The sequence below is a fragment of the Elephantulus edwardii genome, unplaced genomic scaffold (assembly GCF_000299155.1).
Source record: "Elephantulus edwardii isolate Elephantulus edwardi_28Jun2011 unplaced genomic scaffold, EleEdw1.0 scaffold00022, whole genome shotgun sequence".
NCBI classification, from domain to species: Eukaryota; Metazoa; Chordata; class Mammalia; order Macroscelidea; family Macroscelididae; genus Elephantulus; species Elephantulus edwardii.
In genome coordinates, this window is record NW_006399772.1 from 1,152,597 (window position 1) to 1,172,816 (window position 20,220).

The window sequence follows — 20,220 nt, forward strand, 5'->3', positions numbered from 1 at the left end:
ATATATATTATCTCTTAATACATTGTACTTCAGGATCGATCTTGAAACAATCTTTTTTAATAATGAATGTAACACTATTCCTCTCTAATATGTCATTGCCAGCATAAGCGAACATGTTTTTCTTATTCAAAATCACCATTTCAGGTCACTAATGCTAGGATAACAATCTTTATGCATTCCACTTCACTTTTAACAACCTCCAATTTTCCTAGATTCATACTTACTACCCATGTTGTAACTAGGTGTGGGTATTTGCAGCGATTTCTGCTCACACTGAGTCTTGCTACCTCCAGGCTCTTCATGGATGTGGTGAAAAGCTTTATTGCACCCAAGTCAATAAGATAGAGTCAGCCTTGAGGAAGGAGATATGCCCAGTCATATTTTCACTGATTTCTGACCAGAGGACTTCATCTTCTGGTACAATATTGAACAATGTTCTGCTCTTAGCAGAAGGGTTTTCAATTGATTCTGGCTTTTTATTGAGGTGTTGATAAAGAATATTGAATATACTAGAAATGGCTGAAGGCCAAACAGATCCATCTTAGAAGAAGTGGAGTCAAAGAGCCCCTTTGAAGCATGAATGATGAGACTTCTTCTCAGATAACTTTGAGCATATTGTCATAATGGCAGTCCCCCCCAAAAAATGACATTCTTTTTGGAATAGTAGAGAGTCAATGAAGGAAAGAAAATCTTCAATAAACTGGATTGATGTAGTGTGTGCAACATTGGGCATAAATGCAGAAGGGATTGTGAGGCTGACACAGAATCAGGCAGCGTCATGTTCTGTTACACGTATCATTGCTGTGGGTCTGAGCAGACTCTACTCCACCTGGCCAAAACAATCATCCCTTTATAATTGTGTTATTTTATTAAATTAATCTTTTTAATGTCTTCTCTTTCTATGAGTTAAATGTCAAACTGATAATGGGGATTTGCATACACCCATGATTAACATTGGCATTGTTTCATTTGAGTAATGTCACTTACTTTAACCTTTTTACATGCTATCATCAAATCTTTCATGTAAATAAAATGTATCTGATAAGGGGAGACTTGGAGGAAAAAAATTGCTTTGAACAGGCTGGCATTTTGCCCTTGGACTAGGCTCGAATTTAAACTCTGTCTTTGATACAGTGCTATGTTAGCAATGGAGGAGGAGATGTTAGAGAAAGGGGCGAGATTGGTGTGGAAAGGAATCAGGACTTGTTACACCAGTAAATATTTGAACATTAACTTTGCTTTAAAATGAAGCTTATTGCCATATTTCAAATATTCTATCCCACACTCAACAGAACCCACAAAAGTATCTTCAGAGTTCTTCTGTTTGCAAAATGAAAATTGACGTGCATAGCCTATGGCTCTGTCTGGGGAATCGCAGAGTTATCACGCAAGGATATAGGCACATTTTCCTAGAAGGATTGACTTGTTCAGTGAGGCTGGCTCGTATATTATACAATCACAGCTACTTTCCCAGGTGCCATGAAAACAATTGCAATCAAAGCTCAGTCTTTTACCTATAAATGAATCTAGGAAGCTTCTGGCTTGAAAGCATTATTTTGTGAAGTCTTTTGTCTGTCTTCTGGATTAGATAGCCACACTATGTTCTTGTTCTTGATGTGCCGCCAAAGCTTCCTAAGGCAGACTTGGCAGCTTTCATCCTGGGGAGAGGAATCTGCAGCCTGCCGTTCAGCCCCCTGGGCCTCGGATGTGTGATTATCCAAAAAGAGGGCTAGAACTGTCAGTCGCAAGGATGGGGCTTGTGGAGAGTCAGTTCTTCAGAGATTTTTATTTAACGGGGAAAAGTTCAAATTCTAAAAAATGGAAATATTTAATTTTGGAATGAGAGTTGTAAATTGGAACAAAATGTATTGAAATTAGTCCCTGGGATGAGCGTGGAGCATTCAAATATTACATGTTTCACAATAGCCTCTCTTAGGTGCCATTGACTTGGCTTCGACTCAGCAACCCTGAGGACAGTCTAATGAAACACTGCACACTCCTGCACCATTCCCGTCATCTGTGCTATGAGGCCGTTGTTAAAGACACTGCACCACTCCATCTCCTGGAGGGACTTCCCTTTATTAACTGACTCTCTGTATTACCAAGCATGACGTCTTCCATGGACTTGTTCTTCCTGATAACATCTCCAAAGCCTATGAGATGAAAGTAAAACTATAGTGGGAGACTGGGGCCCACAAGGGACAATTCTGAAAGGACAGAATAACTATGATTTGAGTCTTGTTATTTCTAAACTTTTTCTTTCCTGCATTGCTAATGGAAACACTACATCCGTTTATGTGTGTGAGTTTTGTAGAAAATTATTGGCATTAGGAACATGTTATGGAAGTGGGAGACGTACAATTTTGGGTTTTTCTGAATGACAATCAATGAGGCCCACCTCTTAAGAATGTTTCAGCATGTTTAAGGAACATACTGACCATACTATTTCTGAGGCAGATTTGTTATCTATTATGTTAAATGTTCTTTATTATCATTATAATTCAAAGTCATGATTTCTTTTTCAGGTGTCCTTATTCATTGTCCTGTTTTGCACGTATGTGAGGTGAAAAGACAAAGGCTCCAGTCCGGTGCCCCATAGGCCACATTCTGTTGAACCTTTTTTTTTTTTTCATAGAAACAAATAAGAATTTTTTTTTTAAATCAGTTAGCTAGGTGACTCTCTTAAAAATTTAATGACATAGATCTGTAAGTATATTCAGGGCCACATTTCTTTGTTGAAACATGTCAATTGGTATTGCATCAATTCCTGAGGCCTTATTTTTTACTAACACCTTCAATTCAGCTTAAACTTTTCCCTTAGTCCTATTGGTTCTTGATAATCTGCTACTTCCTGAAGCAGTTCAGTGTTGAACAGTTATTTTTGGTACAGTAACTCTGTGTATTCTTCCTACTTCCTTTTAAGACTTCTTGAATCATTCAAGATTTTGCCCATAGAATCCTTCAGTATTACGGCTCAAGGGTTGAATTTGGTCTTAAATTCTTTCAACTTTAGAAATCAGAGCATATTCTTCCCTTTTTATTTTCTAATCGCAGTTCTTTGCACATTTCATGATAATAATTATCATGTATTACTTGGTATATATAATAAATTACCTTTTAAAATCATGATAATTTTATCTTTGTAATGTTACTTTTATTGTAAACATTAGAATTTGTGTTTCTGATGTAATTTACTTCTGAAGTCATGCATAAGGGCACCTGTGTTAGCACTGAGTGGCACAGTCAAGAAGATGGACAAAAAGAGATGAAAAGTCCAGTACTTAACTTTAGAATTAGTGAACCAGACTTTATTGAGTGAACCAGACTGAATTGTAGCTGGTAAGATTGATATTATTGATAACATCTAGGATTGAAACAGGATCAATAATTTGCAGGCATCAGTGTAAAATGAAAATATGAACTTTCTAAGAATTTCAAGATGGATATCCATGTTGCTTTTGAGTCAATTTTTATTAATACAACCTGATGTTGTTGTTGTTACATGCCATTGAGTTATGTATAACTCATAGCAACCTTATGAACAACAGATTAGAACCCTGTCTTATGCTGGACCAATCTCATCAGCTCCAACATACTGGAGCTCATTGTTGCAGTCACTGTGTTGGTTCATCTTGTTGAAGGTCTTCTCCTTCTTCATTGACCCACCATCTTAACAAGAATGATGTTTCTTTGCCATGGATAGCCCTTCCTAACAACATATAGCCAGTTGTAGAAGAAGCTATGGTACTAGAGATGTCATAAAAAATGTCAGCTGGATCTTGGCTGAAAGCAGAGAGTATGGGAGGAATGTCTATCTGTGTTTCATTGACTATGGAAAGTCATTTGACTGTGTGGATCACAAGAAAATGAGGCTGGCTCTGAGAAGAATAGAAATGCTAGATGACCTGATTGTGCTCATGTGTAGCCTGAGCATTTGTCAGAACAGAGCAAGGAAAACTGTTAGTTGTTGTTAGGTGCTGTCGAGTTGTATATGACTCATAGTGACCCTATGAACAACAGATCTGAACTCCTTTCTATCCTGTGCCATCTTCACACTTCCTGACACACTAGAGCCCATTGCAGCAGTCACTGTGCCAATCCTGGTTGAGGGTCTTTGGCTCCTCCACTGACCCTTTACCCTTCCAACCATCATGTCCCTCTCCAGTGAATAGCACCTCCTAGCAACATGTCTGAATTATATGAGGCAAAACTTCATAATCCTTGCCTCCAAAGAGCACTCCAGCTGCCCCCTCTCCAAGACATGTTTGTTTGTTCTTTTAGCCATCCATAAAATGTTCAATGCTCTTCTCCAAGGCCACCGCTTAAAAGCATCAATTATTCTGCCATCCTTATTCATTGTCGTTCTCTCAGATTCATAGCAAGTGATTGGAAAGACCATGGCCTGAATCAGACACATCTTAGTCATCAAACTGACATTTTTACTTCTTGGTAGTTTAGAGAGGTCCCTAAATCCTGCATGGTTCAAAATTAGAAAAGGAATGCACCAGGGATGTGTCCTGTCTCCGTACGTTTTCAGTCTATATGCAGAACAGATCATACGGGAGGCTGGACTTTATGAGGTGAATGTGGTATTAGGATTGGAGGAAAACTCATCAACAACTTGTGTTATGTTGGTGACATAATCTTGCTTGCTGAAACTGAGGACCTGAAACATTTACTGCAGAGGGTCAAGGATTGTTGTCTACAACATGAATTTAAACTCAATATCAAGAAAGCGAAGATTCTCACCACTGGGACAATTAGCAGTGTTATGAGTAGGTGGAGAAGAGATTGAAATTGTTAAAAATTTCAGCTTGCTTCATTACATAGTCAACATTCTTGGCACCAACAGTCAGGAAATCAAAAGACAAGTTGCATTAGGAAAATGTGTTGTTAGGAACTTTTCCAAAGTGCTAAAGAGCACTGATATCCATCTAAAGACTAAGGTGTGCCTGATACAGACCATAGTCTTCACAATTACTTGTTATGCATCAGAAGATTGGACAGTGGCCAAAGATAACAAGAAGATTTTATTTCTTTGAGTTGTGATGCAGGAGAAGAGTATTTAGCATACCACGGACTGCCAGGATAGCTAACATGTCTGTCCTGGAGAGGATAAGGCCCAGCTGCTCCTTAGAGGCAAAGATTGTGAGACCTTGTCTCACATACTTTGGGCATGTTGTTGTTATATGCAATCAAGTGACCCTATATACAATAGCAACCCATGCATATTAGCTCTGAATGCTGCAATATTCTGATCTGATCTCACTGGCTCTGCCATACCTATTCTCATTACCTCAGTGACTGTGTCAGTCCATCTCATCTGGACTCTTCCTCTTCTGCACTGTCCCTCCACCCTTCCAAGCATGATGTCATTCACCAAGGACTGGTCCAAAAGCACAGTCTTTGGATTATATGTGCAGCTTCCTACAGACTGTTGCTGTTGATTGTCTTCGAGTCAAGCACGACTCATAGCAACTCTATGAACAAAAGGCCTGAAGCCCCTCTACATATATCCACATTTATCAAAGTTTATAGAGTTTCTGAAGGCATGTTATTTAGGAAGTAGATGCCATTCCTGCTTCTACATCACCAAAATTCCTTTATTCAAAATTGTTAAACTAGTATTTTCACTTCCAACTAGGCAATCCTGAAGGCCATTGCTGCCTAGGTAACTGAGTTTCTGCTGGAACAATGCCAGGGATGGATTTCATCTTATATTAATGCTTTTCTCTGTTTTATGCTTATTCTCAAATTAAGACATTTATTCTCAAATGTATGTGTTATTAGGATGACTTCAGTACCTCAAATCTTTAATATTCATGTTCTCAGCTGGAAAGAGGCACTCATCTGTTTAATTCCATGCAACTAGGAGGGAATAGATGGATGATCTACATCCACAGCCACTTGTGCATTGTAAAATGGTCAAGGTCCACATGGGAACACCATATCTGACCTTTACCAACTTCAAAAGAGGAAAATGTCCAAGGCATCAATAACACAAAACCAATTCCCATGGGATTCCCATGTCTCTCACACTCCCATGCTCTTTATTCTCATTTCAACACTGATCTTATTAATTGGAGGGGTCCAAAACCCAATGTGATAGTTCACAGACCACACAGAACCATATTGGGAGAATTAAAAGGTTATAATTCAGATTAATAACAAAAAAATAGTCCAGACAGTTCCCAACATGTACATGCAGGCACCTCAGCCTCGTAGATCTAAGAGTTCCTAAATTCTCAGTCCTGCCAGTATTGGCTTCCCCCATAATTGTCCAACAAAGTTCTCAGTCTTGCCAATATTGGCACCCCCTACTCCTAAGTCCCAACTCACATCCATTTCCCTATTTCAGCCATTTCTGATGCAGCCTCCCTGAACCATGTCCTGTATTTCACTATGTTTATGGAGGTCTCTTTCTTTTTGAATAGATACAGAATTCCCTATTATCTGGTACAGGAAGAATTTCTTTTGGTGGGGGAAGAATTCCTATTCTCTACAGCTAGAGCTGCTCAATTCATTAGTGAGACTAGCCAGTCCTCTTGTGGAATGCTAAATAGCCAATCCTTTTTTGGATAGTCCAAGAAGCCTCCCCTGCAGAGCCCTGCCCCTCCACATGGGCAGTCATCTATACTAGAATAGCCATATTGAAGAGTAAACTCCACATGCATGAATCTTAGAAGCAGAAGAATGCAATGCTTATGTACAATATCTCTGAACCCCGCCTATCCTGAATCAGTTTCACTGACTGCAGTATACCATCCCCCCATTTCCCCAGCTACTGTGCCAATCCATCTGATCTAGAGTCTTCCTTTTCTGAGCTATCCTTCCACCATTCCAAGCCTCTAAGGACTGATCCCTCCTGGCCAAGTGCCCAAAGTATGTGAGACACAGCTTTCAAAATCCTTGACTCCGGGGAGCTCTGGTGGCCTAGTGGCAAGAAGCTGTACCGCAATCCCAGAGGTACACGGTTCAAATCCACCAGATGCTCTGCCGGAGAAGGAGGGAGAATTTCCTCCTGTACCTGTTAGATCTGATTTGACGGTACATGCACAAAAAAATAATAATACAATAAAATAAAAACACAACAAAATCCTTGACTCCAAGGAGAAACTTGGTTTCACTCTCTCCACGACAGACCTTTTTGTTCTTTTGGAAGTCCGTGATATGTTCAGTACTCATCTCCAGAACCACAACTCACAGGCATTGATTCTTCCTCTATTATCCTTAGTCACCATCCAGTTCTCTGATACATAGTAAATAATTAGGAAGACCATGGCCTGGATCAGGCACACCTTAGTCTCTAGAATGACATCATTGCTCTTTAGAACTTGGGAGAAGTCTTTGACAGCAAATTTCCCAAACACAATTCATTTTTTTGATTTCTGACTTCTGGTGCCAATAGTGTTGATTATGGATATGAGCAAGCTGAAATTTTTAACAATCTCAATTTCTTCTCCATCTATGGTGGTCCAGTTGGCCCAGTGGTGAGAATCTTTGTTTTCTTGATGTTGAGCATCAATCGATATTGAAGTTTGCAGTCTTTGACCTTTTGCAGCAAATGCCTCAGATCCTCCTCAGATTCAGCAAGCAAGGTTGTGTTCATATGCCCAACACAGGTAGTTGATAAATCTTCCTCCAATCCTGATGCCACATTTCTCCTCATAAAGTCTAGACTCCTGAATGAATAATTTCTTAACCAGGTAGCTTTAGAATAAGAGTGGTTTCTAAAAGTCATTGTAATCAAAACAAATGTGAGTAAATCTTGAAGGGCTGAGTAGCATGTAGTCATTACAGAAAATAATAATATTATTATTAATATCTTAGACATGAACAAACTAAAGTTTAAGGGGAGAAAAGTGACTTTTCTCATTGTAACTCTAGAGTAGACATCTACTTTCTCCAAAGAAATAAAATCAATATTCTAATTCTGTGGAACAATAAAAGGAATTTGTAGTTTTTAACATACTAAAAGAGTGCCTTTCTCACCATCCCCAGAAGGAAAACATTTGGCTTCTATATTATCATCTTCAAAGTGGATGGTACAGAAATAGCTTTATGTGGAGATAAATAATTGAAAGTTTTATTGCTATTCTGGAATGCACATTTTTCAATTAATATTTTCATGGGAACATGCATAATGTTCATAAAAATCATAAATTCTAGACTGTGAACTCTTGGATATTGTGCTATATCTTTAAAACCATACTGGGGCATAGTGTCTGACTCACAGATGCCATTCAGTAATTCCTTGTTGAATCAATGACTGAATATTGACATAGAAGAAAATGCAAGTTTACTTTCTCAGTAATAAATAAAAAAAAAAACAAGGATACCTCAAAAGTTTATCCTGGATAAGGAACTGAAGGAATTGTTAAGTGTGTTCTAGAAAAAAGGGCCATATATGTCTACCATGACTGCACTTTGAGAGAAGCTATCTTATTAACATCAACTGAAGGAGAAACCATGAATGGTTTCATTTGTCTCACTTTCCTTCTGAGCCACAATTTTTTCAAATGACATTAAAGTGACTGAACAACCAACCAGTAGAATTCAATGTGACCAAGATGTAACTAAGTAGGACCATATTAAATGTCAATGGGAAATTCAATTGAAGGCTGTGGGAAAGGTACAAAAATAGAAAGGCATCCATAAAGAATAACCAGGATGCAGAACTATAAAGACTTACGTTGAAGAGCCTTATTGAAGGTTGGCATGGTGGCCTAGGGATAAGAAGCTGTCCTGCAATCCCAGGGGCACATACTCCGAATCTTCCAGCTGCTCTGCGGGAAAGGATGAGCAATCTCCTCTTGTAGGATTTACTGCCTCTGAAAACCCCCTGGAAGGTCAACCATGATTCATTTCAAACACAACAACACACAAGAGTTAGGATGCTTGTTTCTAAAGACCTGAATACTGAGCATCCTGACAAATCACCTGACCTGGTGATCAGCTACTGAAATTCTCCTGTGTCTTCTGAATAATCCAGTATCTGTATGATTTAGTATCGTCCTTTCCGTGCTACCCACGCAAGGGTCCATACAGCATTGTTCTGGTTCCCATTGTAATTTAAAGGGGAAACTTCCACAATGTCCGGAGCCCTTGATGTCCTCAAATTCCTTGCAGCAGGAGTGTGTTTGGGCGGCACCAACCTTGGCTTCCAAATGGAACAGTATATCTACAAAAGGAAAAATGATGGCTTCTACATCATAAACCTGAAGAGGACCTGGAAAAGCTTCTCTTGGCTGCTCTCATCATTGTTGCCATTGGAACTCCAGCTGATGTTAGTATCATATCCTCCAGAAATACTAGCTAGAGAGCTGTTCTGAAGTTTGCTGCTGCTACTGGGGCCACTCCTATTGCTGGGCACTCCACTCCTGGAACCTTCACTAACCAGATCCAGGCAGCCTTCCGGGAGCCTAGTCTTCTGGTGGTTACTGATCACCAGCCTTGACAGAAACATCTTGCACTAACTTGCTTACCATTGCCCTGTGTAACAGATTCTCCTCTGTGCTACATAGACATTGCCATCCTGTACAACAACAAGGGAGCACACTCTGTGGGGCTGATGTGGTGGATGCTGGCCCGGGAAGTCCTGCGCATGCGTGGCACAATCTCCCAGGAGCACCCGTGGGAGGTCATGCCCGATCTGTACTTCTACAGAAATCCAGAAGAGATTGAAAAGGAAGAGCAGGCTGCTGCTGCTGAAAAGGCTGTGACCACGTAGGAGTTTCAGGGAGAATTCACTGCTGCTCGGCTTGAGCTGCAGACTGATCCGAAGGCATCCGGGTACCCTCTGTGCCGATTCAGCAGTTCCCTACAGAAGACTGGTGCGCTCAGCCTGCAACTGAAGACTGGTCTGCAGCCCTACTGCTCAGGCCACTGAGTGGGTCGGCACAATAATGGAATGGTCTTAAACTGGCTTTTAAAAAGTGGAAATAAGATTGACGGAAAACAAACAATGCGTTTCATTAAAAAAAAAATTACTGTTGTGGTAGAACAATTTCAAAACTATGTAAGTATGACTGAGCACCAAAAAAGAAAGTGCAATACTGACATGTGTTGAGTAGAAGGCAACACATGATGTAGTCAGGAATTTGCATAGTGTATACATTAAGGACGTGCATATACTTAGACCAGACAAAGAGAATACAGACTGTATATAATGTTTACCATAGAGTTGGAGGGATGGAGGGGAAAAGATTGAGCTTTTTTTTTATTTCATTTTATTATTTTGTGTGTGTGCACCATCAAATAGGATCTGACTGGTACAGGAGGAGATTGTCCCTCTTTCTCCAGCAGAGCATCTGGTGGATTCAAACCACACACCTCTGAAATTCCAGTGCAGCTTCTTGCCACTAGGTCACCAGAGCTCTCCTTGATTGACCTTATTTTTGATACCTCTAAAAGACAGAGCAGTGAATAGAATAAGAAAATAAAATCAAGATCTATTAACATTCAGTTGAGGGAGAAAGTGTCTGATTTTTGATGACTTGTCAAAGTAGCATCTTGAACTTTAAAATTAGGGATATCAGACAATGTAGATGAAATATTTACATTAGTAATTAGCATTTCTTCAATCTAAGGAAAAGCTGATCTTCAGGAGAAAGATGGACAGCCTCCTCCCTACCATTTACTGCGCCTTCTGACTTGACGGTACATAACAACGACATCATCTTTTTGTTGTATAGAAACATATGTTGTAGTGCGCTTGGCTAACACAGAGCACTAAACAGCACTTGGACAGCACCCACTTGACCATTACCGTTGTTCATCATTTTCTTTTGGAGAAAGGTTGCAATCAAGCTGCTTTTCTTGTGGTGTGATCTCTAAGGAGGAGCTCTCTGCCACCATGTCAACTAGATAGTGATCTTTATAAGCTACAGCAGTGAAGCATAAACTCTGTTGTGACTTCTTTTTTTAAAAATTATAACATGATCAAAAAGAAAGATTGTGTTACATCTTCATCCTTTTGACTCTTCTTTCCCATTATTTCCACTTATTCATTCAATAAAATTTCCATGGACCACACACATGTACAAAAATGTGCACAAGTTCTGCTACAGCTATTACAATTCTGTGGGTTTCCGATTAGGTTTCTTAGTGTGTTTTCTGCACTTATTTCCTGTGCTTGTTAATAGAAACTGGTGAACACTTTCAACCACATTCATTCCTTTGCTGTTGTGACATGTCCCTGTACCACATCCTCAAAAGCTCCGCCCCCCCCCCGACACACTTCTTTTTCTTTCTTGCATTCCTACCCTTTCAAGAAAAATAGTCAAGATTATTGCCAAGATTGAATATAAGAAAGCTGCTAGGGGAGACAGAAATTTCGGAGAATCTTGAATTATAAATAAATTCTCTTAAGTTATGAGCTTTGGTATAAAAGTAGATTTTTAAATTATAGATTGTGGTTTGATACTTCTAAAATCATGTACTCTTATTCTATCATCGCAGTATGTAAGGCTAGTTCGGGCAAAAACTTTATGTCTTGTTTTGGTGGTTTTGTGGAGGGGGTTTTTTTTGTAAATATGGTTAGTACATTTTAATTTGATCTAGTAGAGTTGTTTTTGTGTGATGGTTTTATTTTTATTAAGAATTATTTTGGGACTTTTTATTATGTTAATAAGGTAGAATCTGGAACCTATTATATCAGAGTAGCTCTTGCCTATGGAAGAGCATTTAATTTGAGAAGTGAGAGCTGAGATTTGTGGTATTCATCCTCAAATGAATCCAGGTTGTAAAGTCTTTTAGCTCTTTTATTGATAGTTCTCAAGCTTTATACTATATGAATTTGTTTTCAATAATGAAATCACTATGTTTCAATGTTCGAAGGATAGGTGCATTACTTTATAATGTCAGCTTATGGGACTAAGTAATATCCTAATGTTCCAAACTACAATGTAAATATTTAAAGTCATTTATTATAGTTCAGGAATGCACAATTGTTCCAGAATGTGGCTTACTATTCTTTAGAACTTTTGACTTCATAAGAGTTTGGACTGCTTTTCTTCTCTCATAGTTAAGCCAGCACTAAATATGTGCCAAGCAAAAGCGGCTCATCTTTGTTCCTCTTTAATTGAGTGTAATTTCAAATTGAAAGCCATGCGATTTGGACTAAATTTTGCCAATTATGAATAGCGATAATTCTATATGTATGGTTACTTAATTCATAATGTTATATTTAAGCCTGTAGTCTTTTATCTAAATGTCTTTTACATATATCTATATCTTTTTATACATGTGTATATATATATGTAAATTATGCAAGTGTCCAGGTCTTTCATACATAGGGTCGCTATGAGTCACCTATGACTCAATGGCACTTAACATATATGTAAATTACATTATATATATATATATTTTTTTTTTAACACATTCTTGGTTCTCTCTTTGATTTAGACCGAGGCACTGTACAAAAGGTGGTTGTTCTTCCCACCAACAGCTCTGCCAGTGGTGAACTCATTCTGGAGGAAATGGAAGTTTTTAAGGTTTGAACATCTCTTTTGTTAGTTTCTTTACTCTTACAGTCATTGGGGAAGACAAATGTTTACTAAAAGATCAAATAAATGAATTTCACACATTTTTTTGTGGGTAGATAGCACCAGATATAAAAAATATAGAATGAATGCTTTTAAGGATTTTTTTAATGGTTCAAGTAATACATGAAAAGATTAGCTTTATTCAGGCATCATCACAATTTGAGGGATTGGTTTTTGGTTTTTTTTTTTCACTTGCAGAATTTTGCTCATCATTATTTTAAAAAAATGAATTTTTGCAGTCAAGGTTTAAAAGATTTTGCCGTGAAATGGGTTTTTATCCTTTGCTTCACAAGCCACTGAAACCCAAAGGCTTTCACATAATTGATTGCTAGATAAGCTTTCTCATATATTTAAAGCCAGGGATTTCAAGAAAAGCTGCTTTGTTTTATCTTGCTTTATTGCAATCAATTCAAATGTCACAGCAGTTAAATAAGACAAATGTTGTGTCTTGCCACTCAGAATTATATATTCCATCTGAACTTGAAATTCATTATTTTAGTCTCTTTGTAGTTGAATGTTAGTTGGGGGAAAAAAAATAAAAGGGAAGGAAAACAAAATGAACCAAAAGACCCACATAAGGAAGTTTGATGCTGCAGTGTCCTCTGTCCTTGTCTGTTCCTCAGGAATCTGTGAGTGGGTCTGAGCCATTTGGGCCATTATGCCACACCCTTCTCTCCTTACAGAGCTGGTCCCTTCAGGTCACTTGATCCCTTTTATCTGAACTTGGACAGATGAGTAAGCAGAATCACAGGAGCTGTTTGAATTGCCAAGAAACTTCAGCCTAGAAGCATTCTTGTGGCAGACCAGCCTTTTCAGCTAAACCAATTAAGAAACAATAGTCCAAGGAGGATAACAGATCATAGTCAGTCTATGACTGAGTGATTTAAATGCTTTAGAGCCACAGGGAGTAGTCCGTTGCTAGTCCAATAAGCAACTATTTTTTAAAGCTGGATTTAGAAATAACCAACACATTAATGGACATTCCCATAGTCCCCCAAAATACTGGATTTATAATCATATCAATGACTAAGATGCAGTGTTTTCAGATGATGCTGATACATTTTAAATTGTATATATGTGAAAATGAATCAAATTAAATAAAAAACCTGGAGAACACTGACAAATTTCTTATGCTATTTAAACTTCATCATACTTAATCTGGATTCTCTTAGGCATGTGGTCTTTTTGTGATTAGCGTGTTAAAATCATGCCCATAGAGCCTGTTCAAGTGCTTTATTCATGTTTGTTTGTTGTGCTTTTTAAAAAAAAAAATGATTGCTGCTTCCCTAGATGAGCCAAAATCATATTATATGGGAGTTATTTTGTCCCGTTCAATTCAGTAAGGACAACTTGGCTAGCAAAATATATAAAGTGTTCTACTTCAGAGTTTTCTTAAGATAGCTGACATGTCCTATTGCAGCACTTCATATTTAATCCTGAAATATCTTTTTGGGGATAGCCAGGAAATATTGTTAATTAAGTGAGCTTGACATAAACCCAAATATGTATGTTATGGAAAGGTTTCAAAGAAATTTGAGTTATTCTGATCATGTGCTACTTATGGTCTGTTGTATGACTTTGCACCAATGTTATCATTGCAAAGAATAAACTCTCAGTGGAAAAATAAAGCCCTTGTAAATGCATATGGGAGACATCAGCACAAGAGAGACTTAAAAAAAGGTTTTGACTTTCTTACTGATGCGTGTGCCAGTGATTGATAATGGCCAAGTCAAGATACACACTTACCAAATACTGTTACTGTCTTGAGCAGTGTTTGTGTCACATTTTCAGAGGTGAGGTAAAAATGATTGGGTGTGTATGATATACTGTGACGGGCCTATGAGGAAACAATGCATTTACATCGAAGCAGCTCTTTAGGGAAGTGTCACACTGATACACCGCAGGAAAGTCAACATTACTTTTAAACACCAGACATTGCAGTTTTACAGAGTGTAGAACCACAATATCTCCTTTTAAACCTATGTTCGTATTTTCTCAAATAAGTCCATTTTTCAGAGCTTAGATTGAATTGCAGATGTAATTATGAGTGGATGACCAGGAGATATATTAGTTGTGACACATTTCTTATATATATAAGAGGTAGTCAGAAGTTGTTGCAGTTGTTAGATTAATGCCTACTTTCTCTTTGAAAATGATTTTAAGTAAACTCAACACCAGAGAGAAAAATAATTTTGAGTAGAGGTGACTTAGAAATCTTCTTCCCTTGATTTATTCAAATGTAACTTCATGAGTCTTCACCAGAGAATTTATAAAGTCTAATTCTTAAAAGAATAAATAGTATTTAAGAAATAAAGTGTAATGACTTTAATAATTAATTACTCTTTCAGAACAATCTTAGGTACATTCAATAATTCTCATTGGGGAGAAAATAGACCTTTTCTGGCATTTATTTTCTCCAACAAAGAGTATTAATACATATGGCTTATACTGTCTTTCCAAATAACATTGAATAAGTAAAAGATAGTCTTTTATATTCAAAGTGCTCATATGGTGAAGGAATATGATGAGATACCTACCAATCCATAGCCTTCCTAACTCCAGTGTCCAAATCTAATCTGAGTTATTGTTTAAACTCAGTATTCCAGGCTACACTGGGTTGTTGGGTTTTGGTGTTTGTTTGTTTTTTTTTTTTCACTTGTCCTCTCTTTTTCTTCTTATTGTTCTTTGTTTTTCACCTAATTATTTCCTGGGAATTGGTTCCCACAGATCACTATGACTTAAAAGCAAGTAAGTGATCAAGTTCAATATGAAAGTAAAAGGTGAAGACATGATTGAAGTGGACAAGTGTACTCATGTTTGGATAGAAATTGAAGAGAGGGGAAGAGGATGGAAAGGAGGACGTAATTTTATGGGAACAATGAACTGCGGCTGCTCTTGCTCCCATAGGTCCAATATAAGATTATTCTACTAAGTCAAAGGAGACGTTTTTCTTTCTGAAATAACCTAAGTTGAAACATACACACTAAGTAACATTGCACAGCTGATCTCGACAACACTCCTGACATAAGGGCTACAGTGTCTTGTTACTCTGTTAAAGATTTGGGGAAATAAAATTATAGAAATGTGATAATTATCAGCTGGTACATCTTCACCAGAAATGATGTATTAGGAAATATTGACAGTTACAGTTCACTCGCATTTCACTCGCATTTCAAATTGAAACATAGATTATATATTTTCATAAATCATGGCTCAGATAAATGGCATTATGGGGAAGAGATTGTCTGATTTGGTGCTTAATTGATATTTAATTAAGATTTCATATCTGCTTCTGAGTCATAACATGCTGTACTGTACACCATTGTTTTTAAAGTGGAAAGAATTATCTGTCTCAATAACTGAAGGAAGGGCGGATGAATATTGTTCTATATTAATTAAATTAGAGACCCATTTCTTTAAGAATATATATAAATGAAAAAAAATTTAAAAAAAAGAATATATATAAATGGAAACATTTGAAGGGGAAAATCAGTACCTCGTAAAGTTTCTTCTCAAATTTCAATTTTCTCCAAATCCTTGAATAAAGTCCTTAATCTGTTATTGTCACCTTAATTGTGACTCATAACAGCATTACAGGAGAGAATAAAATACTAAGTCTATTGCACAGAGTATGGTTTCTAAGACATAGAGTTTATTTTATTCTGTACAGAGTATATTTTCAAGGCATATGCACTACAGACACAGAATAGATTCTATACTATATTTTCAAGGTATATATTCTATAATATACTGTACATGGGAGCTCTGGTGGCCTAGTGGCAAGGAGCTGTGCTGCAGTCCCAAAGACAGGCGGTTTGAGGCCACCAGCTGCTCTGCAGGAGAAGGATGGGCACTCTCCTCTTTGTGTGATTAATTGCCTCAGAAAACCGCCCAGAGGGTCAGCTATGGGTTGGTTCCGACTCTACCGTGCACAACAACAATGACAACATACTGTACATAGCTTATATTTCACAGACATAGAGCATATTCTGTAGCAGAGATTCAGGTTTCTAAGAATAAAACTCTGACTCTATAGCATAGATAAGGTCTTCAATCTTTATAGAAGTAGACTATCATATCTTTTCAAGAAGTGATTGGTGAGTGTATATTACTAATTTCTCAGTTAGCAGCCAAGTTTTGAACACTGTGCCATCTTTATTAACTGATATGTTATAATTCTTACTTTGTTCAGTTTTGACCTACACCTGCATAATAAGTCCATCCTTAGTCTGAACAGAGAAAATATGTGTGCAAGTATTTCTCGTCTCTAAAAGTCTATGTACATATAGAGAAGAATGATAATCCTCAGATATTAATAGAAAAGAAAAATCTTTTTAATTGCTAAATTGGGGATCATTTTAGCAACTAACGTGCTGTGTTTTCATCTTTCAGAATTATGCTCCCATTACAACCATGAAAATTTCATCTAAAAAGGTAAAAAGAAAATCCAAAATGTCTTTTTTTTTCTTCACATGTTAAAAGGTTCTGAAAGAGAAATATAAGGAAGACATAAAGTGTTATGGAAGACATATAAATTATGGAAGACCTGTATACTTTTAAAAAATTATTTTCTGTATTAACCAGAGAGTTAACTTGTTTAAAGGATACCACAAACATCACTTGGATTTAGATACACAATTTATTAACTCTTAGTAGAAGATTAAATAAGTTTATTTTTAATAAAAGACCATTGGAACAGGACATATAAACATCAAGATAGCCCAACATTGTCTATATCCTGTATTCTCAGATGTTTCTGTGTGTAGCCAACCAAAATAAAAATAATCTTTCTAAAGAAAGCATTTAGCATAATGTTTGGGCTACTGCAACATCACACACATTCTCGGGGACTTGGAATGGTCATTCAGTCTTCTCTCTTGCTTCCCTACTACTGTCATGTGTTTGAAATGTGCAGTGCATTCTTTTATGCTTTTTTTAACTTTTTTCTATTAGTTTATTTATAAAATTAAAATACAAATTCAAATAAATTCTTTCAATTTCCCTTATTTTTAAGGAAACACTATTTCCTAGAGGTTTATATATAACCTGGTGGAGGAGGGGAGCCCTGCATGTCTCATACATAAGCCTTGTCGAGGTTAATAATGTGGAGAGAAAAAAAATCATTGTGCTTATCATTGTTCAGATATACAATGATTATAGAAAGGAAATGTCCAGGGCCAGTCTCCACAACATATGCATCTCCGATATCTACATGTGTTATCTCTAAAACATAAATTGTAAGGGGCAGAATAGAACAGTCAAAATGAAGAGAGCTTCAGAGAAGGACTGACATGTATTTGAATACCAACTTGGCCATAAATTACAGCCACATCATTAACCTTCTCTGACCTGATTTCATGCAACTGTGAGGCAATGCATTTCTCACAAACAAGTTAATTTATATAAATTGCCTAAAACACAGTGAATCCACGATAGTTCTATCAGTAAGAGCTGGAGACGTATTTTTCTTGGAAAACAGAATAAAGGTTTTCTGGTTAGCACAACTGATGACATAATTTTAGTGTTCTTCACCATATTTGGTCTGTTCTAGATGAACTATTTTTGATAGTCAGTCTTGTAGTCTTTTAACTTGACTTTTATGAAGAAAAAGAAATAAGGTACAATAGTGCTAAAGATCTCATCTGTAAAAAATGTTTGTATGCTGCATAGCAAACACTTCCCCAAGTAACAAGAAGCCATTCCTAATTTTCCTTAATGTCCTGGGGAGCTGATCTCATGTCAGGGCTTGCTTTGAAGTCAGCAGGGATGCCCTTTGTTGAAAGTAGTTCGCTGAAAAGAGAAAGTGTCCAAACAAAATTCAAAATGGACACAAAGCCATTTGTGTAGCATAGTAGTTCTTTATACAATTTCAAGTTTCACATTATTTGTAGTTTACAATCCATTCTACAAGATAAATGCATAACACATATACCCAAATCTATTTCAGTGTTGGCATCTTATATAGTAAATAATGAACTTTGGTTGTTGTTAAACCAGTTAGATGTAGGACAAGAATTATTAGACTGAAAATTATTCTTATTTGTTTTCCATGTGAGAGGATTCTAAATTGAGAAGCACATTTAAAAACATTTAAATATCATAATTTATTAAACTTTCTAGTGCTCTTTTGTTGTTAACTTTATGCTCATTTATTTTTTAATTTATCTTTACCTTTTAACTTCATGTAACAGAAAATTAATTGGATTAATTTAAAAAATTAGAATGAAACCCACTGTATCCTTTCCCCAAAGAAACTTTTAATAAGCAGGTGTATTGAGCTATATTTTTTTCATACTAAGTAAGAACTTGTCTTGACTCTTCTAGAAAGATAGTTATTGTCAAAATGTGAAATTGCTCTCTCAGAGTTTTAATGCTTAATTTGAGATACAGTCATTTTCAGGAAGATTGCTTAAAAATTATTTTGGAAAAAAGTATTTAATTGTAAGAGTGATATATGATTTGAATATTTGGAGTTGAAAGTTTACAGTTTGAGTTTGTTCACTGATATTTTCCTCCTCTGGTGGCTTAGAGGTAAGGAGCTATGCTGACAACCAGAAGGCACATGGCACATGGTTGCACATGGGTGTAAACCCAACTTGTGCAGGAGGAGATTGTCCGTCTTCCTCCTGAGGATAAACTGGCGCATTTCAGTCGCTTGTATTTGGGTTTGCAGTGCAACACCTCAACCACTAAATACTGTAAGGGCTAATTCCATAAAAGTTGTTTAAGCAAGTCAGTCCCTGGCTGCTAGGAAATGAATTTTGTTGACTAGTGGTAAGACGCTGCGCTGCAATCCCGAAGGTGCATGGTTCAAACTCACCAGCTGCTCTGTAGGAGAAGGATGGGCATTCTCCTCCAGTGCAATTAACTGCCTCTGAAAACCCCCCAGAGGGTCAGCTATTGGTCAGTTTGAAACTGATGCTACACAACAACCACATATTGTTGGAACCACACAATCGAAGCTGACTTCAGGCTGACCCTTCAGTGGGTTTTGAGAGACAGTTAATTGCCTGTGAGGAGACTGCCCATCTTTCTCCTGCAGGGCAGTTAGTTTCTGAACCAGTGATTTTTCCATTGATACCTGATCACTTAACCACTGCACCACCCAGCATGGATTTATCAGTCCTTTTAAAAACGAAAAGTGTGGCAGACTCGTGCCTTTGAGTCCTAATAACTCTTGCGTACACAGCTAAAAGAGTTAGTGAAGTATCGTTAGTTCTAGACAACTGAAAAATGACAACTGAAATCTTTACTCATGATTGTTTTTGAGTGGTGGATGTTTCTGTTAAGTAAGACATATCTAAACATAAACCCTGTTACTTTACTTTCAAAGGCATAGGACTTGTATTTTTTTTTTTAGGTTTTTTCTAACACTTTATAGCAATTATTTTATTTCTTTAAACCTAAAAATCTTTTGTCGTTTGTTGTTCTTAGTCCTTGTTGAGACAGTTTTGACTCATAATGACCCTATGTGGAATAGAATTTTCAAGACAATGACCTGTTAGGAAGTCGATTGAAGCTCATATTCCCTGTACCTCAGGGTGAAACTTCCCAGTCTTTTGCCTAGTGGTTGGGAAGTTGGCAGTTTGTTCCACCTAGGGACTTTTACATGATGATGTATTGCCAGACTTGCGGAGTAAGAACCTTGGCTTGGTTGAATACTCAGAGACAGGAT

The 20,220-nt window shown here is 37.2% G+C and overlaps 1 protein-coding gene and 1 pseudogene across 1 annotated transcript in view; both read left to right on the forward strand.

Moving 5' to 3' along the window:
- LOC102844284 (semaphorin-3C-like) overlaps positions 1-20,220 on the forward strand; it is a 218,720-nt gene that overhangs the window by 186,097 nt on the left and 12,403 nt on the right. Inside the window, exons 13-14 of the mRNA XM_006882593.1 lie at positions 12,406-12,494; positions 16,938-16,979. Of these exons, the coding sequence (XP_006882655.1) occupies positions 12,406-12,494; positions 16,938-16,979 (131 nt within the window). The remainder of the gene's footprint in view (positions 1-12,405; positions 12,495-16,937; positions 16,980-20,220) is intronic.
- LOC102851351 lies at positions 9,093-9,920 on the forward strand (annotated as a pseudogene).